The following is a 25,915-nucleotide window of genomic DNA, read 5'->3' on the forward strand; positions in this document are numbered from 1 at the left end:
GGGAGGGCGACAAGAGTCTTCCCAAGTCTCCGTCCCCTTGCTTCGCCATGAGGCAGAGGTTGATGGGCCGGTCTGGATTCACTCAGTTCCGTTTTGAAAGTAATCCCTCAGAAGCCCTTCATGCTGTTATGCCCACTTTATAGTTTTCCCTCAGAGTTTCAAGTGCTTTCTGTCTTTCAGAGAAGGAGAATTAGTTCTCCCAGAATCCTCAGCCCTGCTGCCCCACAGTGCTGCTGCTCTCACTGTCCCCTGCCACAATGAGTGCAAGTCCGTCTGGTTCTTGATCTTTTTTGTAGTACGTGTTTAATGGCTCTGAGGTTCTTCCTTCCTGGTCCACTCTTTTCAGAGACCTTTCTGCTGAGGTTTCTGTAATGTCTTTTTTTTGTTTGTTTATCCTCTCCATGTGTTAGCTGTTCATAGGATGTTAAGATAACTAAAGTCCATGATTTTTTGTTTTCTTGGGGCTCACATTCAGCAGTGCTTGTGTTTTCAGGGTTGCTTGGGGGACTGCAGTGCCAGGGATCGAACCTGGGCTTTCTGCATGCAGAGAATGCCTTTGCTTCAGCCCTTTGAGCCCACTCTCTCTCCCGAAGCCCATCTTGTCCTGAAAGGGCATTTTTCCCCCCCCTACTTTCTGGGTCACACCCAGCAATGCTCAGGAATTACTCCTGGAGGTGCTGGGGGACCATATGGGGTTCCAGGGAGTCGAACCTGGGTTGGATGTGTCCAAGGCAGATGCCTTCCCTGCTGTACTATCGCTCCACAGCCCTCCCGTCCCCCCTGCCCCCACAGCAGTTTTTTGGAGTCTGGGCCACACTCAGCAGTGCTCATAGGCTTCTTGCAGTTCAGTGCTTGGAGGTAGATCCCAGGGGTGCTCAGGGGACCATGTGATGCTGGGAACTAAACCTGAGCCTTTTGCATGTGTTTAGCATGTGTTCACTTGTTGAACTCTTTCCCTGGCTCCTGGCCCTGACAGTTTTACCATTAGCCCTCTGAGGTCACTGGTGCATTTTCCCCCGCAGAATGGTAGGTGTGCCAGGAAGCAGAAGCATGTTTTCATCCTCTTCCATCCACAGGCCTGTTGTGCTCCTTTATTTGATGACAGTTGAGCCTGGTTTGCTTCTCTTATTATTACTGTTATTACTGCTATCCTGTCAGACAAACGTATTGATTTATGTGACTGATTATATATGCCACTCTAGCCATTATTTCTCTTTGTGCAAAATCTTTTTCTCTGATGTTCAGGTCTCTTTTCCACTCATTATCATTAGATTTGGACACTGGTCTCACTTTTTGAATTATTTTCTCCTTTCTGCCATTATTATTATTATTATTATATTGTTATTTTGTCATACTTGCTAGTACTGGGGCTGATAGTACAGCGGGTAGGATGCTTGCCTTGCATACAGCCTATCTGGATTTGAACCTCAGCACCCCAATATGGTCCCCTGAGCCAGTCAGGAGTGATGCCTGAGTGCAGAGTGACCCCCTGAGCATGGCTTGGTGTGGCCCCCAAAACAAAAATACCCACCCTCTACCCAAAAGTATACCTGCCAATGCTCTAGAGCTACTCCTGACTTTGTCCCAGGGATTCCTCTCAGGTGGTAACTGGGAGTAGAACTCAGACCGCACTCAGGCAGAGCATGTGCTTCAGCCCTCCAGTCATCATTGTCATTGTGAGGTGACTGAGAGTCCTGTCGGTCGTTGGGGTCTTTGTCTTAGCTCCAGCTACACTTGACTACTTTCACTTTCTTCCTACTTGCGTTCTGACATTCCTAGCTTCATCTCCCACCTTTGTTCTCTGATTACCTGTAGTTTTTATGTTTGTTTTGTTTTGTTTTTGGGCCCCATCCAGCAGTGCTCAGGCCTGACTGCTGGCTCTGCACTCGGAGAACTCCTGGCGGGTTCAGGGGACCATATGGGATGACTGAACTTGGATTGGCCGTGTGCACAGAAAGCGCCCTACCCACTATGCTATCACTCTGAGCCCTACCTGTAGTTTTTAAATTACTCTTTTTCTTGCGTTCCCTATGTTGACGGACATGTAAGCCTGACTCAGTCCTGTTGATAGTTCTTCTGCCCTGTACTCAGGTTTCTAAGCTGGAGAAAGAGTTCCACAACCCTGCGCATCCGTATCATTTGGCTTGTTTGGCCTCCAGAACTACTGCCACTCACTACAGTGTGGATTGGATATTAGAATAGAACAGAGATGTGGTAGTAAAAACAAACATGCTGTAGCAATGTGCCAGTGTTGCTTTCTTAGTTTGACAAGTGTTCTGTGATAATTTAAGAATAGGGAAAACGAGCTGGAGCAATAGCACAGTGGGTAGGGCATTTGCCTTGCACGCGGCCTACTCGGGTTCGATTCCCAGCATCCCATATGGTCCCCTGAGCACCGCCAGGAGTAATTCCTGAGTGCAAAAGCCAGGAATAACCCTTGTGCATCGCCAGGTGTGACCCAAAAAGCAAAAAAAAAAAAAAGAATAGGGGAAACTGAAGACTCTTCTGTTATATTTTTACATTTTCTGCTCCTAAGTAAAGTATACTATTTTCTAAAATGTCAAGTTGATCCCAGTTGCCAGTTATTTATCTCCCTCAAACTTTATTGTCACCTTATGAGAAAATTGAGGACATCAAATGTGAATCCTCCTACTTCTCCCACCACCCCTCATTCCCCCACCAAAGAAAAACTCGGATGTGTCCTAAGTCATTTGCATCAGTTTCCTTTTGTCACAGTGGATGAAAGTAATAGAAGCAGTCTTTCCCTCATTTCCCCCCTTTGATATCCCATCTGCTTTTCCTTCTTGAAGACTTTACTTCCATCATTCTATACTCAATTTGTTTCTTTGCCTTCTTTTTTTTTTTTTTTCTTTTTGGGTCACACCTGGCGATGCACAGGGGTTACTCCTGGCTCTGCACTCAGGAATTACTCCTGGTGGTGCTCAGGGGACCATATGGGATGCTGGGAATCGAACCCGGGTCAGCTGTGTGCAAGGCAAATGCCCTACCCGCTGTGCTATTGCTCCAGCCCCCAATTTCTTTGCCTTCTTAATTATCCCCTTCCTTCCTTCCTTCCTTCCTTCCTTCCTTCCTTCCTTCCTTCCTTCCTTCCTTCCTTCCTTCCTTCCTTCCTTCCTTCCTTCCTTCCTTCCTCCCTTCCTTCCCCCCTTCCTCTCTTTCTCTCCTCCCTCCCTCCCTCCCTCCCTGAGGGATAGAGGAGTGGCATACAGGAGTGCTGTGCTTTACTTGCCTTACCTGTAAGTTCTACTCCCAGTGCAGGCCTGCTGGCTTCTGAGCATCGCAGGGCTGGTCCTTGTGGACCTCTGGCACCAGTCACCGAAATTGAACCAGCAGGCCTGCATTGCCAGGCCAAGTAGCAAGCCAAGTTTTGTAGGGGCCTTGGACACTCCCGGGGATCTCAGTCTACTTTATTTCTCTGCGTCCTCTTAAAGGAGCCTCTTACAGAGCTGAACTGCATTCGCAGTCTTCCTTTCTTTGCCTCCCGAAGTTACTTTCATCCCACTGCACTCTGGCTCTGTCACCACACACTCACTGCGCTCCTCAAGCCACCAGTGACATCACTGCAAACTTGAAGATGTAGTTCTCAAGAAAAAGAAAAAAGAAAAAGTTCTCTTGTGTTTTTGTCTTGGGACTGCACCTAACAGTGCAGGGACTATTTGTAGCTCAGTGCTGGGAGTTGCTTTGCGTGGCGCTCAGGGGACCATGACTGCCAGGGTCAGAAATGGTCCTCTTATGTGCATAGCGTGTGCTGCAGCTCTAAAAGCCATCTCTCATTCTCATTATTTCTCTATTTTGGCTTTCATAGATATGTATTTTTAAAAACGTTTGAAACTTTAAACACTGTGGTTTAAAAGTTGTTCATAATACAGTTATTTTAGGTATTCAGTGTTCCAGCCCCAAACCCACCACCCAGGTGACCTTCCCTCCACTAGTCGAGCTTCTACTCTCAAAAGCCTGCTCCCTTAGCAGGCACAAATGATTTATATTGCTTGTTACAATATTTCTCTCTCAATGATACTATTGAAGTCCTTGAGGATTCACTGATTGTTAGATGCTACTTGAGCCTTCTGCCTTACTGTTTCCTTTCAGTGACTTTGGTGGGCTTCTATTCAACTTTCCCATCTGATTTGTTGTGCTTATATTGGACTGCCAGTGCTGTGGAATCTGGAGATGTCACGCAAATGCATATGTGGCCCCATGCTCCAGAACTGTGGAACTAGGATGATTCAGCATGTGGCATGTCTTTGAGATTAGTCCAGCTAGTGGGCTGTAGAGTTAGGTCCTGTGTGTGCTGGAGGAAGTCAGGGGTGGGTGGGACATGGGCCTTCCCACAGCACAACTCACCTGTACCCATCTCTGGAGAAGGCTTCAGAGATAAGGGCCTGGGGTGTCATCTCTCCCCTTATGTGAGACTTTGTTGCTGAAAAACTCTTATCATCAGATGCCAGAGAGATAGTATGGGGATAAATATCTTGTCTTGCCTGTGGCTAATCCAGGTTTGAGCTCCAGTACTGCATATGCGAGCACTCCTAGTAGTGCTCTCTTAGCAGAGAGCCAAGAGTAACCCCCCAATGCTAGAGTTGACCTCCTAAAACCACAAAACAAAACTGTGCCAATATTATTTTTGTTGTATACACAAATTAGAGATGTGCTAAGAAACAATTCCTCAGAATTCCATCATTTAGAAAGTATAGATGACATCGCAGGATAGCCAGTGAGAAAGAAGATATTTTAAAGTGTGTTGAATGTAGAGCTAGGTTAGGCTATTGTGCATGTCTTAGGTTTGCTCCCTGGCACCACATGGCCCCCCCTGCCCCTCAGCACCCCTGGTATACCCAGGGTGGTTCCCTGGCACTGCTGGAAGGTCCTAAACAGCAACCAACCCCCCCCCCAAATGTGTTGGATGTAATATTTTTCTCTGTGTTCTATGTCTGAACACTTTATAAATTGTTGACATTTTTGGGTCAGTGAACGTTTATCATCATCATGCTTTTCTCCAAAGTTTTGAGAGCAGGCTTCCATGATATCTATGGAATCATCCCCTTCCAGGTATTCAGACAGATCTTCCTAAAGTGCAGATTTCATTCTGCATTCTTCTCTACTCTAAGTTCTTCCATTTTTCCCTGTCATGGGGCCACCTGGTGATGCTCAGAGGCTACCACTACTGGCTTGGTGCTTGAGGGATCCATGTTGTTCTGGAGCTCAGACCTGGGCCGCCTGCTTGCAAAGCATCTGCCCCAGCCCCTTTCGGTACCTCTCCGGCCCTGCCCCAGTTTGTCTTCGCTCCACTGGTTGGTACAGGGCTCTTCTGCTACATAGCCACTGCTTTTTTCCTTTTGACTTCTTCACGGCTTTACTAAAACTTATCTTTTTCAGCCTTGTTAAATGGGTAACCCCCTGAAAGAATCCACCTAGCTCTTTTCATCTTCCCTCTACCTCCCTCTTGTAACTTTCAAAGATTTTGCATTAGTTTCGTTTGAGTCTTCATTATGTGGGTATGACCTTGGGGTAAGCTGCTTGATTTCTCGAGTTCTTTCAGTGAACCTAGAGTATCTCAAAAGAATACACATAAAGCATTTTGAACTCTTTGTAAGTACAGTGTGAGTTCTGAGTAAATTGCAGCAGGTATAAGAATTTACACCATAAACAGGAGGTCTAATGAACCAATTTAAAGCGGTGTAGGGTAATGCTTAAGGAAGATTGATCTTGTTGGATGTGAGCAGAGGCTGAGGTCAGGAAACAGTTACGGTTTTGGGTGTAATAAATTAGACTTGAATTAACAAAGGTCTGACTTATGAAAGGAAACCGCAGCAAAAAATGTCTAAAGGAATTGACTAGAGACTAGGTGACTAGATGTCAGGGATAGAGAAAAAAGGAGTTTCAGGTTGCACTGAACTTTTGAGCCCGTGAACTGTGAAAACAGTGGTACCTTGATCAGTTGATGAGAGGGATAACTCTCGAAGAACAGCACCTACGAAAGCATGTAGGTCATGGGAGGAAAATACTCAAAAGTATAATTTATAGCAGGATTGGGCCTGTAGGGTAGAACAGTAGGGGAAGTTCTTTTGAAATTTGTGGGAAAAATTTTCACATATATGTCCTCTTTTATCTAGAGAAACTTGGGAGGTGCTAAGCTGGAAGGCAATGAGATAGGGAAGAAATTCAGCATAGTTCTTGATCATGGAGGAAAAGGAAGAAATAAGGGCAGTGTTGAGAGGCAGAATAACATGGCAGGGGAACAGCATCCAAAAATCTGATTAAAATCCTGATTTGTGAAAATGTAGAGTTTCTTAATGGTTTGTAGTCTATAGGGACATGCATTGCAAATATTTAGCCAAGGTGGGGTTTAAATGGCTCAGTTCTTTTCAATACCTCACAGCATCCTTAGAAAGAACAATTAAGAAATAAAGCCCAGTTTCCATTCCAACTAATTTATAATTCAAAGGCATCATGTAAGACAATCTCTCTGGTACATGTAAATTCATTAGAACTGGACTCATTTAATTTGATCTGAAAGGAGTAATCTGGGGCAGGGAATTTAGAAATAGAATTTACGTTACTTTAAGTGCTTACACTGGATTTCTTAGGCACTCATAACTTGTAGATTTCCTGCTTTAATTCTTTGATGGTTTTTGAGGGGGGATCCACCCAGCTAGGCTCTGGGGCTTCTCCAGGCTGTCGTTGGTCGCTCCTGCCACACTGGGAGACCATGTGGACAGAACAGCATTCTGAGTCATAGACGTTTCTTCAGGTGATAATTGAGTCTCAGATAGTTCCGAATTTTCCATTAGGAAGTAATCTGTTGGGAACCATGTTGAAAACAGGTTCCCAGCTCCAGGCACTATTAATTAATTTGTTTCTGTGCTTTCAGTGTTAGTACATTGTGGTAGTTGGCCCTGTCTGAAGGGTTATAGGTGGGAAACTGGAGAGAACGGATGAGGATTTCTTTGTTGTTGTTTCTTAGGTGTTGCTTGTTCCCAGGCTGCTTTTTTTTTCCAGCTAATAGAAATGTTTTAAATTTTATTTTTATATAGTAGTTCACAGTATTTGATTGCATCTAATATTTGAACACCAGTCCCACCACCATTTCACCTTCCCACCACCATATTTTGGATGTTTCCTTCCTGAACCCCAACCCCGCCCTAAAGCAGAATTGAAATAATTGATTTGATACTGTTTGTTATGGATAAACCACTGAAAATGCTCCATAAAAGTTTCTTTAGAGGAAAATATGTGAAGGTTGTTGTATTTCACCCAGGGGCCATTAAGCCCTTCTATAAGAGATCACTAACATGTTGTTAAAGATTGAGCCTTAAGTGCAAAAATATATTTCCCACTAAAATTGGTAGCCTTCTCCTTTAAACCCCATCCAATGTGTGTGCTACCCTCGGAATATGAGTGCTGTGAGGTATCAGAGGCCCAGGAATAGGTTCACTTGCGGGTGAGGCTCGGCCCGAGCCTGTGAAGAGCGACCTTGAGCCTGACAGCGGTTGGGTTCTGGAGGTTTTCGGCTGCCGGGGCTGGGTCCCTTGGCACGGGGAGGGCTCTCACCCGCCTCCCTCTGGGGCACCCTGAGTGAAACAGCCTGGCTGTGGTGAGCGTCATGTTATGCTCCCTTCTGGGAGAGAAGGACCAGAGATTCCTTATATTCCACATTACTGTACCTTCACAGTCTATTTCGTGTTAATCTTCTTTCAGTTGAGTTGTAAAATCTTTTTCCCTTCTCTTCTCCTCACCGCTCAGTGTATCATCTTGTCTTTAAGGGCATTGCAAGGACACATTGCTCATAGGAATGTGACCTCATTTTCTTATCAGTTTCAAATTCAGTGCACTGAACTTATGTTTTACATGCATGGTCCCTGCATGTTGCTGGGAAGGACTCCCAAAGATCGAGCCCCGTTAGCCCCTGAGCACTGCTGGCTATTCCTCATCCCCCCTCAGTCAGTGATTTGGTTCTTGTGAACATCTTAAAAACAATCTATGCTGTTTACTTCCTCCCCACACTGCCACTGCAAAACAAAAACAAAAACAAACAAACAAAAACAGCTTTGGGATCCAGGGCCAGTGAGATAGTAAAGGTGGCACTTCCCTTGGATGTAGCTGACTCCATCCCTGGCACTGTATATGGTCCCCTGAGCACTGCCAGGAGTGATTCCTGAGCACAGATACAGGAGTAAGCCCTTAGCCTGCTGGGTGTAGTTCCCCCTTCCAAAAGAAACAAACAATACCCCAAAACAAAGGTACCTACTTTAGAGTGAATAACAGGGAGATCTCCTGTCATAGAGTAAATACTTAGCATGTGTGAGACTCTGCACTTAATCCTTGATGATCCCTGAGCACCACCACCCATGACTGATGGATTCCTGAGCCCCATCAGGCCTAGCGGTGAACTGTCAGACCCACATTCCCACCAGATATTTGTGGGAATATCTTCAGCCTTCGTGCACCAGTAGGCATGACCCCTATTGTAAAGAGAGAAGAGAGAGTCTAGCGGCTGTATGTGGTCTCTTACTGTGCAGACTAGACCAGCAAACCAGAGCAGGTTTCCTCTGCCCTGTCTTCCTTTTACCCCTGCAGGTCTGTGTAGCACTTGTACTTATTCTTCCAGGAATGATGAGTTACTTCACCAGTATCTCATTGCTTTATTTGATTGCCTGTGACACAGTATATTTAGTTTAATTTAGGATCAGATTGTACTTTTTGTTTCTGTTCTTGTTTTTTGGGTCACATGTGGCAGTGCTCAGGGTCACTCCTGGCGGTGCTCAGGGGATGATCTGGGATGCACACTCCCTACCCGGTGTACTATTGCTCTGGCCCCAGATGATACTCTTTGTGAAGAGATTTTAAGCAGCAGCTGTAATCAGGCAACATGAGCACCGATGACCAAAGTTGGACTCTCGGCAGACTGACAGCTGACACAGCTCCTGTTGAGCTGACCGCTGTTGGCAACAGGGCATCAGTTCAAGATTTATTTTAATTCCAGCAGTTAAAATGGGGATAACATGTATTTTAGGGTCTCTCTCCTAAATTTTCAAGACCCATTTGAGTGTAAAGTTCTAAGTAGAAAGTGTGCTGGGGGAGGGAGAGAGCGTGAGTGAGTGAGCTGTAGCAGAAATGGTGAGATTGGTGAATGGGCTTCTTAGATTAAGAAACTTACATAAGGGACCTGAGACATAGTACAGTGGGTAGGGCACTTGTCCGGCATGTGACTGACCCCAGTTCAGTTCTTGAGTATATGGTCCCTTGAGCACTACAAGGAGTAATATCCTCAGTGTAGAGCTAAGAGTAATCCCTGAGCACCACCAGGTCTAGCGTACCCCCCTCCCCCCCACATACTCATGGTGATAGGAAAGAAGCAATGTTAAATGTATACAATGTTAAATGTTAACGTAAGCAATGTTAAAGTGTATACCCTAGTACCTTCCATTCACTGCTTAGCACCCTTCATTAATCAAGGCTAAAGACGAAAAATTTTTGGCTTTTTCCACTCTGGAGATGCCTGTGTTCTTTCCTGAATGTGTATTTCTTTCCTTGTGTTTCCCACTGTGGACAAGCCTGGGTTCTCTCTCAAACATGTATTTCTCTCCTCCGCGTTTCCTACTATGAAGAAGGCTGTGTTCTCTCTTGACCATGTATTTCCGTGATTCCCAGTGTGGAGAAGCCTGGGTTCTTACTTGTTCATTTTCCTCTTTCTCTCATCACATCCAACTAAATTTTTTTCAGTAAAAACTATTTTGTTCCACTAAAAAAATTTTTTTTTTATTTTGCTTTTTGGGTCACTCCTGGCTCTGCACTCAGGAATTACCCTTGGCCGTGCTCAGGGGACCATATGGGATGCTGGGAATCGAACCCGGGTCGGCCGAGTGCAAGGCAAACGCCCTACCTGCTGTGCTATCACTCCAGCCCCGTCCACTAAAAAATTAAATAAAAAATAAAGATTTTAATTTGGTTTAGTACGGTACATGGTCTGCTTTTCACTGATCTTACAGCTTCATCTTATGGCGTATCTCTTTTTCAAGATAAACATAAATAGGTGAGGGGCTGGAGCAATAGCACAGCGGGTAGGGCGCTTGCCTTGCACGCGGCCAACCCAGGCTGACCCAGGTTCGAATCCCAGCATCCCATATGGTCCCCTGAGCACCGCCAGGGGTAATTCCTGAGTGTAGAACCAGGAGTAACCCCTGTGCATTGCTGGGTGTGACCCAAAAAGCAAAAAAAAAAAAAAAAAAACATAAATAGGTGAAAGACTGGAATATCAGGGCAAATTACTTGGTTCACTGTGCCTTCTATAGCGTTACAAACAGGGGCTCAAATGTCACTCTGCTCACTCTGGTTGAAGAGCTTAAGCAAAATACATTTCTTAGTTATACTTTCTGGGCCAGAATTATGGATTTCATCTTGACTAACTATATGGAGGGATTTGTCTTTACAGGTTTTTCCACATAGAAAAGTCTATTGTAAAAATACGGGAAAGAATGGCAGCGGAGACGCAGACGCTGAACTTTGGACCTGAATGGTGAGTTTCCAGAATCTCGTATTGTTTGATACTGAAATGTCTGGTACAGTAGTAGAGTACATATATGCATCTGGAGTTTATAAATATGTATTTATTATTGTTTTTGAATAGGAAGTCCAATTCCCTGTGGGCGGGACTCAGGGGGCAGCGCTGTTGCTGGCAGGAGGGCAGGGCCTGCCATTTGATCCGGGATGTGTCAGATTCTACAACCATCCTGAACGAGTTGCTTTTCAGCCCCCATGTCTTCACACTCATCCTTGGCCGTTACACCTGGTGGAGCCCCGTTTCTGGGAGACGCGGCTCTTCCGGGGACCAGGGAACTTGAACTTGACCTTGCCTAGAGCCTCCATCCCCTGCTCCTTGTTCTGCAGCTTGGTGCTGATGGGCAGTGAGATTTGGCTAATGCGGAACTTTGGCCACTGTGCCCAGGACGTTTCCAGAGGCACCAGCACGGGTGTCTGGCGCGTGAGAGCAGCGATGAATGTCCCCCAGCAAGGACAGTCTCTTAGGGCAGCCCGTACCCACCACAGTCTCTGGATAAGTGGCTGTCTGAAGCCATCACACACCAGCCCCACAAGAATGAATGTGCGTGCTTTGGGGACTGCTCTATGTGCCTAGTTGAAATCACTGCCACTATTCCAGTAATAAATTATATTTATTTAATGATTGCATACTATTTAAAATATTTATTATGTATTAAAATGTTTTTCTTGGTCTGTTTAAAATTCCTTCCAGTCCTACCACCCTAGCAGATCATTTACTTTTTGTTTAAGATCTTGTTGAGGTTCATGTATAGTTTTATGTAACTGTAACATTTTTGTGTGTATATGTCATCTGTTTTGAGGTTGATATTTATAAACTCATTTAGAGGTAGATTTTGTTGAATTTGCGTTTTGGATGGGGTTGGTGTGTGGTCCTCAGGAACAACTGGCTATTAATCATAGCTAGTATAGAATGGGTTAGCATTTACCACAATAACGATTAATTGGCCTTTGAGTCTCTTACAGATGTGTTTGGACCCCCGAGTATGGAATTCTCATGGAATTTCAGATCCATCACATTGTAGTGTGACTTTCCCCCTCTCTTCTTCCTTTTCCCCCCAAAGTTGATGATTGAAGATCCTCTCATCAGTGACGTGATGATAGTTGGTTTTCCCCTTTCAGACCTTGAGCCAAAGGCAGCTGTAAAGTAGACATTTTGAAACAGTATTGTAAACAGTCTTGATTGTTGGGCAGTGGTGGTTTGATAAGTGATACAGACTTCCCCATGGAAGTTCTGTTGCAGTGCTCTTATGAACTATATGCATATCATTTTATATGTAATCTCATAAGTTTTCTTGGCAATTTGAATTGAGGAGAAATCACTATTTGAAGTTTTAAGAATTGGGTTACTTCGAAATTTTGGGGGTGATTTTGGAAATGTTGACGTAAGTAATGCTGCACCTGGGGCTGGAGCATTAGTACAGCGGGTAGGGCATTTGCCTTGCACGCGGCCGACCCGGGTTCGATTCCCAGCATCCCATATGGTCCCCTGAGCACCGCCAGGAGTAATTCCTGAGTGCAGAGCCAGGAGTAACCCCTGTGCATCGCCAGGTGTGACCCAAAAAGCAAAAAAAAAAAAAGTAATGCTGCACCTGTTTTATTTAATATATATTTAAAAAATAATTTTCTTATTTAATCAGTGTTTCTAAAATAAGCAGAAATTATAAGTAAGCTAGAAGAAGATGCAATAATCATGATTTTATCATCTATGGTGACCACTGTGAATACATTGGTGCATTTTTCCAGGTGTTTTTCATGTTTGCTTGCTTATGTATATGTACATTTATTTCCACAAATGTTATCTTACTGTCCGTTCAGTTTTGTAACATGTTTCAAAAATTTGCACAGCAAAAGTACTTTTTAAATCAATAAATATTTACTATTCTCTTAAATGGTTGCATTGTATGCATGTAACATTTATTAAACTGGTCTTCTAGATAAAGCATATAGGCAGTTCTCAGCTTTTCATTGTAATAAAATACTTTTGATGGAGATAAATCTTACTCATCATATTAGTTTCCAGGTAGATTAAAATTCACGTAGCCCATTTGATAAAAACTGTTTTTTATGTAGCTTTTCTGCTTTTATCCAGAATTTGCAGTCATTTCTCTTTTATTTACATAGGTTCCTGTTTCTTTATAAAAAACATGATTCAAATAAACAGCTAATTTAAGGAGGTTTTTTTCTTTCTTATTTTCCAGTATCCCTCTACTACAAGATAGTAAAGAGAGGTAACCCTCAGCCAAAACAAAGCGAAACTCCTGCTAATGTTTTTGAGTCAGTATACATTTAACATGATGCCCGGCAATGCGGGTTGACAGACTAGGGCCTATAGGTCTATAAGCAAAGTTTTTTAAAAGTAAACTTCAATTGGAATACAGCCATAACATTTTAAATATATTATTTGGCAACTTTACACTGCACTGGTAGGATTGAATAGTTAAAATGGAAACCTGGCATAAAAGCTTAAAATATTGACTACTAGCTAGCTCTTGACATAGAAAGGGTTGTTGGTCTCTTCCCTGAGCCACGGGCTCCCAGTTATTTCAGCATGTCAGACTTAGTCTGTTAGCAGTGTCTAAAATAGCCTTTTCATTGGTACTCTGACGTCCTGTTTGGATGGCATTTTGTTGCTCAGCCAGTTTTATCCAGAATTGGAATCCAGAGCTTTAACAGAGGACAGTCTCCAGTCCCAAGTTTAAGGAGTGTCTTTTCTTCAGTGACCTCTGCTCTCCAGCAGGCATTAGAGATTAGGCGCCTCCCTTTAGTCATCAGAAACGCTGATAAACTGGGGAGTAAGAGTCAGTAGGCACTTGGCCTTCTGTGTACCATCTATCAGAACCCCAGTTACCTTGAGCTAGAGTTGCACTGTGACTAGAGACTGGCGAGCCTTGTGTTTCTACGTGTGGAGGGCATTGTGAGTCTGGAGAGAAGGCTGTGTACAGAAGACTGGGAATCTAAGTTTAGAGTGATAACATTGAGTCACTGTAACTCTGAATCACACAGAAACATTTAGTGATGACATTGGGCTTTATTCATTTACAAAGGTCATCTCTCCTCTTTCTCTGTCTCTTTCACCCCTTCCCCCCCCCCGCCCTCATGCTGCCCAGGGCCTCTCAAGGCTTGGGTGCTTCGGGGTGCCAAGGGTCAGCCCATTGAGCTTTCTCTGACCTGGATGGTAATTTTTAATAGAAATGTGAAACGGTGCTCAATAAATAAATGAAGAGACTCACTCTTACCTGGGACAGCTGTGAAAATAGGGGAAGGTTGAACATTGTGGTGGTAGGAATCGACTGTTAAGATTGAACTTCCCCGGATAGTACTATGGAATCACTGGGTCATTCCTATCTTTATCTTTAGAGTAAGACAGTACATTACATAATCACCAGAGCAAACGATAAGAGTAGGATAGATATGCTACTCTTTCATGTTTAGAATATTCTTTTTAGAAATGTTGTTTCTAGAATATAAAGTAGTAGTCACTTTCAGGTTTTGTTCAGTATCACCACCTTAGACCTCTTCTGACCATGTATAGAACACTTCATAGCACCCTCCCTACTTCTCATGGTCAAAATACAACTTGCTGAACATTTGACTCACGTTTATTGTTTGTACCCGTCCGTTAGCCTTTTTAGACTGTGCGCTCCATTGAGGGCAGGTTCTTTGCTGTCTTGTTTTTGTACAGTTTGTTCATTACTGTATCTCCAGTGCATTACGCATAGTAGGTATTCAATAAATATTGTTCATGAATGAATTCTTGGAAAGTAGTTTTTAATGTTCTACTTTTGTGCATATGTATACACATCCTTGAGCAATTTTGTATTTTAGGCTAATGACCTAATTTCATAGAAGTGGAATTATTTAATTTTTGTTTTTAAAGGCTGTGGAATATATATGGATAGCTTGATCACCAGATGATGATCATCAAATGATTAAAACTTAAGTACTACCTTAAAAAATTTATTTCTAAATCTGTCAGATTCAGTTTTTAAGAATATAGTTTCAGTAACATTTATTCATCTTATTTCAGAAAACCTTGGAGGAAACGGGCCGCAAATGACAGTGCTCAGGCCTTACTCCTGGCTCTGTGCTCAGGAGTCACCTCTGGTGGTGCATGAGGGACCATGTGTGTTGCTCGGGGTCAATCCAGTATTAACTGTGTGCAAGGCAAATTCCTTAACCCTTCTACTGTTTCTCCAGCCCTCGGTTATTTTTTGGTGGAGGGAAAGGGCCTACACCCAGTGGTGCTCAGGGATCACTCCTGGTGGACTTGGGGGACCATATGGGATGCCAGGGATTGAATTTGGGTCTGCTGTGTGTAAGACACATGCTGCCCTACCTGCTGTACTATTCTGCCTCCCTTCTACATCATTTATTTTTATGCTTTAATCAATGGTCCAAAGCTTAACAATATTAAGAGTTTATGCCCTTTATTCACCCATACAGGTAATTACTTGTCTTCTGGGTTGTTGAATCAGTAGTCAGACAACATTTGCCAGAGTAATGTCTATCAAAGTGGCTGGTCCTAAAAACTCCAGCACCACAGTCATCTGTATCCCTGTGAAAGCGGCTGCAGTTCCCATTTTCATCCACCTTGTAGTGTTTCAGGAGAGCCAGTTTAACCTAATGCTTCTTATGCTTCTTACTGTTCTGATGCTTCTTATTCTTGAAGGTGGTGTAAGACTGCTTCTTCCTCTTCTTCGCACCACCCCGAAGTCTCAAAGCAAGCTGAAGAGTGAACTTCTTTGGGATATTGTAGTCAGACAAAATATGTCCACCTTCAGGTTGTTTACCAGCATAGACCAGTCTTCACGGGAGGAATTCCTTCCTTGCCTCATATCCAAGAGATAATCTTCCCTGTAAGGGTTTTCACAAAAATCTGCATCTTGATTATGGGTCCACCGTAGATGGTGAATTGGAAAGGAAGCCTCTGTGATTTTTTTTTTTGGGTCACACCCGGCGATGCACAGGGGTTACTCCTGGCTCTGCACTCAGGAATTACTCCTGGCGGTGCTCAGAGGACCATATGGGATGCTGGGAATCGAACCCAGGTTGGCCGCGTGTAAGGCAAATGCCCTACCCACTGCTATGCCCAAAACAATAACAACAAATCTCACAATGGAGATGTTACTGGTGCCCATTTGAGCAGATTGATGAGCAATGGGATGACAGTGATACAGTGATAATCTTTGTGGAAATGTGGGGAGAAGGTGAGATATTCTGGAGATGGGAAGATAGTAGTCGCAGTTTTCAAAAAATGGAATGACAGGTCAGATATTACCCAAGGGTGTTATTTAGAAGAGAATATTAAGATACTCTCTTATATAGAAAAAAATTTGTCTCTCTTGGGTTAGGTTCTGAGACAAGAATAAAGGGACTGGGGATGATTATTTTTCGGTTGTTTAGAGAAGGCGCCACATCATAGTGTCACTATGTCAGGGCTGTGGAGAAAGCCTAATGCAGGAACAGGCTATTCAACTGCTGATTGGCTGCCTGGGACATCTCATCTTTCACACATACCGAAAACTGGGCTCACAAATCTTGTCCTTAAAAGTTTAAAAAAATTGGGGGCCGGAGTGATAGCACAGCGGGTAGGGTGTTTGCCTTGCACACTGCCGACCTGGGTTCAATCTCCGGCATCCCATACGGTCCCCCAAGCACCGCCAGGAGTAATTCCTGAGTGCAAAGCCAGGAGTAACCCCTGTGCATTGCTGGGTGTGACCCAAAAAGCAAAAAAAAAAAAAAAGTTAAAAAAAATTGATCTTAGTGTCACATCTTGCCCATTTATTCAAAGTATAACTATGAAAGTTACCCCGGTAGGGGCTGGAGTGATAGCACAGTGGGTAGGGTATTTACCTTGCATGCGGCCGACCCAGGTTCAATTTCCAGCATTTCATATGGTCCCCTGAGCATCGCCAGGAGTAATTCCTGAGTGCAGAGCCAGGAGTGACCCCTGTGCATTCCTGGTGTGACCCAAAAACCGCCAAAAAATAAAATAAGTTACTCGGGTATTTTTCTGTATTCTGTGTATCTGTTCAGCAGTGGCACGTCAGTTTCTCCCTGTCTCTTGCCACATTTGGTGGTGTGAGGGGATCATGTAGTACATTAGACCAGACCTGGGGCTCTTCCATGCTTCAGCTTTCTCAGCTTTCCTTGGGCCCTCCTCTGTCAGTTTTATCTCCACACTATCTTAATTCTTTTTTTAAAAAATTTTTTTCATTATTTTTAAAAAACTTTTTAATTGAATCACTGTGAGATAGACCCTTACCTTAATTCATTTTTCTCCATCTTCATTGCCACCTTCTTTCTGACATTAAGTATGGCACCGGCAGCAGCCTGGGTTCTTCGCTTTTCGCCTGATTGCTCTCTACACAGAAGCCAGTCGTCATGATGCGTGAGTTGGATGGCCGGAGAAGTAGTAGAGAAGCTGAGGCACTTGCCTCACAGGCGGCGTTGTGACCCTTGTTTGAATACCCAGTGCCACATGTGGTTCCATGAGCACTGTTAGGAATCACTCATGAGCACCACTGACTGTGGCGCCCAATAAATTTAAAAAATGTAAATTGGGGGACTGGAGAGAATACACTTGCCTTGCATGCACCCAACATGGATTCAATCCCTGGCACCCCATATGGGCCTTAGCCCTGCCAGGAGTGATCCCTGCATGCGGAGCCAGAACTAAGGCCTGAGCACTGCTGAGGGTGACACAAAAACGAATGTAAATTGGATCAAGTCCCGTGTGTTCCCCCCATCCCCAGTCCTACAGTAGAATCATGAGTGAACACAGAAGTGGTTTTTGGCTTTCACACTTTTTAATTGACCACACCCAGTAGTGCTCAGGGGTTACTCCTGGTTCTGCTCAGGGATCACTCCTGGCGGGGTGCGGGGAGGAGGGCACGGACGACTGTATCTGGTGCTGGGAATCGAACCTAGCTTGGCTGTGTGTAAGGCAAGTGCTCTGCTCACTCGACTGCGTCTCTGGTCCTGAGTCCCACACTTTCATGCTTTGATGAAGTTCAAGCTGGGATTTTGGACGCAGTTAACAAGTGTAGATGATGGTGTGTCCTGGGGTTTAGAAGGCTGTGCTCCTGCTGCTCCTGCTCGCAGGACTGCCATCCTGTGGTGAGCAGCCCGCTCTTCGTGTCGCACAGTTAGCGTTGAGCTTATTGACAGCACCTTGCTAAAGCAGTGGGGTGGATGCAAGTCAGGTTACTTAGGGCTTTGAAACTGAGGGCAAGTAAGGCTGTGGGGATGCGTTTTTCACAGCTGGAGTGCCGCCTCATTTGAGGAGAGCGCAGACATAACTGTTCCATGCAGCAGAGACCGAGTGGGAAACCACACAGGGAGGGCTTGACTTTCTGGAACATGGAGTTTGTGTGACACAAGGTGCTAGAGGCCTTCCATGATTACTGGGTAATTTTTTTTTCACCACATCTTCCCTACGTCTGCTTTTCCAAACGGTGGTGGGGGAAGAGGGATTTGGAATAGGATTTGTTAATCACTGAGTAGAGCACAGCTGATCGATCTCCCAAATCCAGGGTGCCTTCTTGGCTTAGTCTGTGGTGCTCTCACCTGTTCTCCGGTTCTTGGAGAAGGTACTCTAATGTTGGTGCTCACGGTGGATCTACTAACTGAGATGTATTTGGAAGGGAACCCGAGTGTTGATGGGGCCTGAAACACGTGAGGGACAGATGAACTCAGACTTCTAACAGAAGGAAAGTCAGGTCCGAGCTCTTGGCCCACACAGCAACAGGAGTTTCACTTGAAACGGCCTTAGGTTTGCCCTCTAGTGGTAGGAATGATTAGGGAGCATATTAGCTCAAAACTAAAAAGATTTGATTTTTTTTTTTTTTTAGTAAAAATGTACTTAATAATGCTTGACAACATAAGCTGTGGGTATTTCAAGTAAAATTTGAGATGTCAGTGTTGGAAAGATCTTGACACTCTGAGTAAACACCTCGTTCTGAATGTTTTCTGCTTACTGTGACTGGGGAAGTTAACCCCTCAGCTTCGCTCTTCTTATTTGTCCTGTTTGTTCTGTTGGTGTTGCTGTTAGGCTTAAGTGAGATGAAATGAGGTAATGTCTATAAAATTTCTAGCCTTTGTTTCTAGTGGATATAGATCCTCCCCCTCTTCTCTCCACCTCCCCCTCCCCTCCCGGCTGGCTGTTCAGGGGTCTTTCTGGTGGTGCTCCGGGGACCATATGTGGTACTGGGGATCGGATATGCAGGGCAAGCGTCTTATCCGCTGTACTATTGTTCCAGCCCCTGATTTTCTTTGTTTTAAGGAAGACCCCCAACTTGACCTCAGTTTGTGTCTAGTTTGGTTTGGGGACCACATTCAGCGGTGCTCAGGACTGTTTCTTACTGTCGGCTCTGTAGTCACTCCACGTGGTGGCTCAGGGGTGCCAGGGGTCGTACTCAGGTCAGCCACATGGAAGGCAGGCAACCGCCCACTGTACTGGGAAGTGGTTTCACAAAACATCTCTGTGTAGTGAGGAGAGGTCACGCCTGTGTGGGCTGCTGTACCTGGGACCGAGTGACACTAGAGCCCAGGAGTGATTGGAAAGAAAGCATGAGCACAGCCCGTTTGCCTGCAGACTGTGCTCTTCACACATGCTGAAGAGGCCTGGGAGGCATGGTTGATCGTAGGCCTGACGCAAGGTAGCCAACCTCAGGCTGCCACATGGGACATCCCAGCTAGAGGAAAAGCTGTTGAAGGTGATCAGGTTAGTGTTCAAAGAACTCGCAGCCATCCTGAAGTCTCCCACTGATGAAAATGAGGTATATGGAGTGTTGTTAAGAAGATGCAGTGAACTAAGTCACTTTGAAAATTATTAAATAAGAAATGAAAGAATCAAGGCTTTTTCTTTTCTTTCTGTGTGAACTCTGAGAAGTTGCTCTTGTAGTAAAGCTCTGGCTAACGAAGAAGGCATGAGAGCGTAAAGCTGCTTTGCAGCAGCCTTAGGGAACGTGGGGATCCAGTCATTGGCGATGAGGGCTGCTTGCCTCAAAACCTGTCCTCACACAGTCGTGCTGCCAGGTGAGGTCTCCTGTCGAGGCTTGCTGGACAGCCGGGTGCCACAGTCTCCAGATTCATATGCAGTGCAGAGAACAGAGAACATGCCAGACTCATGGGAATAGAACCAGCAAATCCCAGACTTCAAAAATACGAACATTCTGAAGTACTTGTTGATGTATCACTGTCCTCCCGTTGTTCGTCGATTTACTTGAGCGGGCACCAGTAACATCTCCATTCCTCCCAGCCCTGAGATTTTAGCAGCCTCTCCTTACTCGTCTTTCCCAACGATTGGAGGCTCTTTCAGGGTCAGGGGAATGAGACCTATCGTTACTATTTTTGGCATATCGAATACGCCACGGGGAGCTAGCCAGGCTCTGCCTGTGCGGGTGGGATACTCTCGGTAGCTCGCTGGGTCTCTGAGAGTTTTGTTACCTACTGTCTGAACTCCATCAAATATGGTGTGGTAATCAGGAAAATGGATAGGAAGTGTCTTATAATGTGTCGGAAGGCAGCCTGGGGCGTGGTGGCGCTTGGGTACTGAAGGGCGGCTGCCAGGGCTGGGTCCTTTGGGGCGGGGAGGGTTCTCACCCCCTTCCCTCTGGGGCACCCTGAGTGAAAACAGCCTGGTGTGGAGTCTGGTGGCATGGCTATGGGGTCCTCATTTTATACTCCCGTCTGGGAGGAGCAGCTATACTTATAGATGAAGTAACTTATTTTTAAAGATTTCCTTTTAAAAAAAATCTTGAGAAGAATTTCCTTCAAAAGATCTTTCAAGCAGGGGCTGGAGAGATAGTGCAGTGGGTAGGGTTGTGTGCCTCGAATGCAGCTAATCTGGATTACATGCCTGGCAACACATGGTCCCCTGGTCCCACTCCTGGTGCCTGAGCTCATAGCCAGCAGTTTGCCCTGGGTGCCACTGGATGTAGCCCCAAAGCAAGCACCCCTCTCCTCGCCAAAAAAGTCTTGAAAGCAGAGCTTGGTGGGAGATAGCACGGTGGGTATGGTGCTTGCCTTGCGCGTGGCTGACCTGGGCTCAGGCCTTGGCACTGCCTGTGCTCTCCTGGGGCCCACCAGGAGTGATCTCAGCACAGAGCCAGGTGTAAGCCCCGAGCACCACTGTGTACTGTCCCAAAGCCCCCTCAAAACAGTACTAAAAGTCCAAGATTTTCTTCGTAATAATCAGAAGGAGGATTTTGTGGGGTGGTGATGATAAAGGAGCAGGATTGGATAAAGATTGATGGGTTGGGGTTGCGGGATTGTATTTGGGAGTTTGGTATATTCATGGTTATATATGTTCAGAGCTACCCATAGTAAGGCATTCAATGTAAGAGAAGATAGAAACATTGAAAAAAAAAGTTTCCAACAATATTACTTCTTACATACTGTTTTGTATTGCTTTGTGCAAACATTTTTCTCATTGTTCTTCTATTTTTGAGTAATATGCAGGTATTTACTATGCCTGGCTTTCAGATTAATTTTAATTTGTATAAAGTAGCTCATTTCCCCTTTTTTTTGTTTCTGCGAACAAAATGTAGCAGTTTGGGGGTATATTTACATATGTGTTTGTGTGTGTGAGTGTGTGTTGCTGAGGATCTAACGCGAACTTTGCGTGAGGTGTATCCTCTGCCAAGAGCCAGCCAAAGAGCCAGCCACATCTCTAGCCGCTCGGGAGACATTGTAGGCTTCCATAGGCTTCTCTTCTAGGCTGAATTGCTAGAGTAACCTTTTATCCTTTAGTACCTGCCATTTTGTGGAGTTTGAGGCAGCCCTGCCTGAGACTTGCCCACCTTAATGCGCTGCAGCGGCTTTTTCTCTTCCTTTTTTTTTTGGAACTGAGTTGGAACCCAGGCTGGAGTGCTAGCACAGCGGTTAGGGCGTTTACCTTGCATGCAGCTGACCTGGGTCTGATTCTTCTGTCCATCTTGGAGAGCCCGGCAAGCTACTGAGAGTATCCCGCCCACATGGCAGAGCCTGGCAAGCTACCCGTGACGTATTCGATATGCAAAACACAGTAACAAGTCTCACAATGGAGACGTTACTGGTGCCCGCTTGAGCAAATTGATGAGCAACAGGATGACAATAATACAGTGATACAGGGTTCGAACCCTGGTCGCATGCCTGGAACATAAATGGTTCACTGTGGAGCTACGTACATCTCCTGGCAATTCTTTTTTTTTTTTTTTTTTTGGGTCACACCCGGCAATGCACAGGGGTCATTCCTGGCTCATGCACTCAGGAATTACCTCTGGCGGTGCTCAGGGGACCATATGGGATGCTGGGATTCGAACCCAGGTCGGCCCTGTGCAAGGCAAACGCCCTACCTGCTGTGCTATCACTCCAGCCCCTCTCCTGGCAATTCTTTTGCACTTTTTTCTATTTTTTTTTCTTTCTTTTTGGATCACACCCAACCATGCACAAGAGTTACTCCTGGCTCAGCACTCAGGAATTGTACTTGTTTTTTTCCCTTTTTGGGTCACACCTGGTGATGCACAGGGATTGTTACTCCTGGCTCTGCACTCAGGAATCACCCCTGGCGGTGCTCAGGGGACCATATGGGACGCTGGGAATCGAACCCGGGTTGGCTGCGTGCAAGGCAAACGCCCTACCCACTGTGCTATTGCTCCAGCCCCATCTCCTGGCAATTCTTTTGCCCTTTTTTGTGTTTTTTATTTTTTTTGCTTTTTGGATCACACCCAGCCATGCACAAGAGTTTCTCCTGGCTCAGCACTCAGGAATTGTACTTTTTTTTTTTCCCCCCTGATTTTTTGGGTCACACCCGGTGATGCACAGGGGTCACTCCTGGCTCTGCACTCAGGAATTACTCCTGGTGGTGCTCAGGGGACCATATGGGATGCTGGGAATCAAACCCGGGTAGTCGCATGCAAGGCAAATGCCCTACCCGCTGTGCTACCGCTCCAGCCCCTGTACTCTTTTTGTTGTTGTTGTTGTGCCCTCCACCTCCCTTTATTTGTAATTTATTTTGGGGGTGGGTTCACCCAAATTAATTGGCATTGTGTGGTGTCAGGAACTGACATGTGGCCTCACATGCTCAGGGCGTGCTCTCCATTTTGACATGTCGCTGTGCTCCCTCCACCTCTCTGTTCTGGTGCTGAATCCCTGGAACGAGCCCCCATCACTTTAAAATAATGATTGGGTTATAAAGTTAAAATATTCTTCCCAGTTCCATCCCTCAGAGCCAACTGCTGTTACCAACTTGGAGTGTTTTTTTTCCAGTAGTGAATATGGCTTTATTTTATTGTCAGTGTCTTCCACTATCTTTCCTCATCACAAATTCTCTGTTGTTAATTGCTTTCATTAAAATGTATTAGGACATCTTCTAGACCTATATATAAAAGTACAAAAATATGTAAGATACAAATAACTATATGTACCTTAAAAGTATAAATTGTAGCAAACTCTCATCCAGAAGATGTAAAAATCAAACATAGGTATAATTTAAGCTCTTTTACTCTTCATTTGTAGACGAAATAGTATCCTATATTTTGTATTTATCAATTTATTTTTGTTTTTACGGCCTGTGTGTGTGCTTTAGTATATTTTTATATATGTTCTCAAATAGATACAAACTTGTTTGCAGTTGTATTATGTTAAAATATCTTTTCCATGACCCGAGTGTCTATTTTTTCTTTTCTATAGTGTACTTTGTTAACATTTTATTAAATGCTTCCAAATCATATTTTGAGATAGTAGTTCCAGTTTACTTTGACTTTTGTCAGTCTGGGACAGTCTGTACTGCTGCAGAGCCCCCCACCCCTGCCCTGTTTCTCCAGGACACGCCGCCCTAGCTTCAAGCCGAGGCATTGGCGGTGCTAAAATCTCTCGTACCTTGAGTGAATACTTCTTTCTGTTATATTAAACTTATATTAAAGTTATATTTAAAGTTATGTCAAAGGATTGAAGCAATAGCACAGTGGGTAGGATGTTTGCCTTACACACGGCCGACCCGGGTTCGATTTCTCCGCCCCTCTCGGAGAGCCCGGCAAGCTACTGAGAGTATCTCGCCTGCACAGCAGAGCCTGGCAAGCTCCCCGTGGCGTGTTGGATATGCCAAAAGCAGTAACAACAAGTCTCACAATGGAGACGTTACTGGTGCTCACTTGAGCAAATTGATGAGCAATGGGACGACAGTGCTATTAAAGAGCTTAAATTGGGGGAAAAACATAAAAATATTTTTGTGGAGGGCCATACCTGGTGGTGCTCCGGTTGACTCCTGGATCTGTGCTTAGGGATCAGTCCTTACGGGACTCGCGGGGGTCATCTGGGGTGCTGGCTCTTCACCTGGGTTGGTCGTGTGCAAGGCAAGCGCACTGTCTGCTGTAGTTCTCTGCCCCTCCACCCTCCAATTTTCAGTATCTAGAAATTCAGATCCTTTGCTCAGGAAATGTGCCTGACTCTGTGCTGTGTCTCCTAGGCTCCGAGCTCTGTCGAGTGGCGGTAGCATCACCTCCCCTCCGCTGTCTCCAGCACTGCCGAAGTATAAGTTAGCAGACTATCGTTACGGCAGAGAAGAAATGTTAGCACTTTTCCTCAAAGACAACAAGGTGAGTGTCGGAAGGAACTTCGGCTTGTGAATGTGGTGGGGGGAGTGCGGTGAGGAACGTGATGTGCAAATGTATGAAAGTGATGTGTTCCTCTCCTGGTGGGCTCTCTTCCCCCCCCCCCCCCCGCCCTGCTTTGAAACCTGCAGTAGTTGATGGAGGCTCCTCTAATTATAGCCTGTTGTTTAGAGAAAAACAGATTTCATTAGAGTAGAAAGTGTCATGGAAGCAGCAGGAGCTTAATGCTTTGTCTAACTAATTTCCTCAGCTTCTTCTTTTTGTTTATTTCAATTTCAACTTGGTGGTTTGAGAAAGTCTTTAGAATTTTTTTTTCTCCCTGGGGCTGGAGTGATAGTAAGTACAGCAGGGCATTTGTCTTGCATGCAGCTAAGAACCTCAGGAGTGATTCCTGATTGCAGAGCCAGGAATAAGCCCTGAGCATTCCCCTTGTGACACCCCCCTCCCCCCAAAAAAAAAAGAACAAGGAAAAAACTTTTTTCTTTATTGCACATTTTATTCTTTATAAAATGATTTAAAATTGTTTTATATGCGAGACACACCTGGCTGTGAGCAGAGGCACAGTTCTAGCTCAGGGCTTTGCCGTGCTGTGTATGTGCCCGACCTCCTGAGCGTGTCTCCCGGCCTCTGCCTCCTAGTATTCTCACCAGGTAGAAGGTAGGAGTAAGCAGAGATGCTGATCCTGTTTCAGTTTAATTGTCACTGATGCAGTTCTTGGGTTTTGGCCTTACCCGGTGGTGCTCAGGGGCTACGCATTGACTCACTGTTGGTGCATCCCTCCCGGGGCTGCGCGCGGCCATGTGGTGCTGGGGTGAAGTCCAGGCCTTCACTGCAAAGCATGTGCTCCAGCCCTTTCATTTTAAAAATATTTATTTGCTTACATCATTTATTTTTGGGCCTCCAAAGCAGTGCTCAGGGGGCTCTGAGCACTACTCCCAGAGATTGTTGCCTTGCATGTAGCTGACCAGGTTCGATCTCTGGACCCCCACACGGTCCCCTGAGCCTGCCACGAATAATCCCTGAGCACAGAGCCAGAAGTAAACCCCGAGTACGGCTGGATGTGGCCCCCTCAAAACAAAACAAAATGAAACAGTCTTGGGATTTGCTCTGCTGCTCTCTCAGGCCAGAGAGCTCGGGGTCATAGGGCTACTCACGATGCTGCCTTGGCGGTTGGGCATTTGGCGCTGGTGATTCAAGGAGATGGTGACTCGGGAGTCACTTCTCCGGCCCTTTCTAGTCTTCCCTTTTTTGAGTTAGATGTAACAGTGTGTGCAGCACACAAATCTTTTTTTTTTTTCCCTCTGTGCTAACATAGAGCCAGGGCCTCACAGATGCCAGGCTTTCTGCTGCCACTGAGCCATATCCCCAGGCCCTGGGGAACAGTTCTTAGAAATGTAATACTACATTTGTTTCTCTTTTAAATGATCAAAGGTCAGCCAGCGTAATGTAAAATTACTATCTGACTAATGAGAATGCTAATTTCTCCCCCTTTTTCAGGGAAGGGGTGGGTTTGGATCACATCCTGCAGTGCTCAAAGCTTATTCCTCTTTCTGTACTCGGGAGCTATATAGGATACTGGGAATTGAACTCAGGTCAGCTGCATGCTAGGCAAACACCCTACCCACAGCACTGATTGCTCTGGTCTCATGACTTCAGGTTTTAATGATTGTTGCTAAGGACACAAATAGTTGTTTATAAAAGTCTCATTGCAGTTTTCTGTTTTGAATTGAATACAGACA

At 45.1% G+C, this 25,915-nt stretch overlaps 1 protein-coding gene across 5 annotated transcripts in view; it reads left to right on the top strand.

The window, feature by feature from the left end:
• The window catches only part of GIGYF2 (GRB10 interacting GYF protein 2), a 142,643-nt gene that overhangs the window by 21,965 nt on the left and 94,763 nt on the right, over positions 1 to 25,915 (top strand). For all 5 annotated transcript variants that reach the window (XM_055119839.1, XM_055119840.1, XM_055119843.1 and 2 more), the window contains 2 exons: positions 10,454 to 10,537; positions 24,032 to 24,161. In XM_055119839.1, coding sequence (XP_054975814.1) covers positions 10,454 to 10,537; positions 24,032 to 24,161 — 214 coding nt within the window. The remainder of the gene's footprint in view (positions 1 to 10,453; positions 10,538 to 24,031; positions 24,162 to 25,915) is intronic.

This window comes from Sorex araneus, chromosome X (genome assembly GCF_027595985.1).
Source record: "Sorex araneus isolate mSorAra2 chromosome X, mSorAra2.pri, whole genome shotgun sequence".
Taxonomy (NCBI): Eukaryota; Metazoa; Chordata; class Mammalia; order Eulipotyphla; family Soricidae; genus Sorex; species Sorex araneus.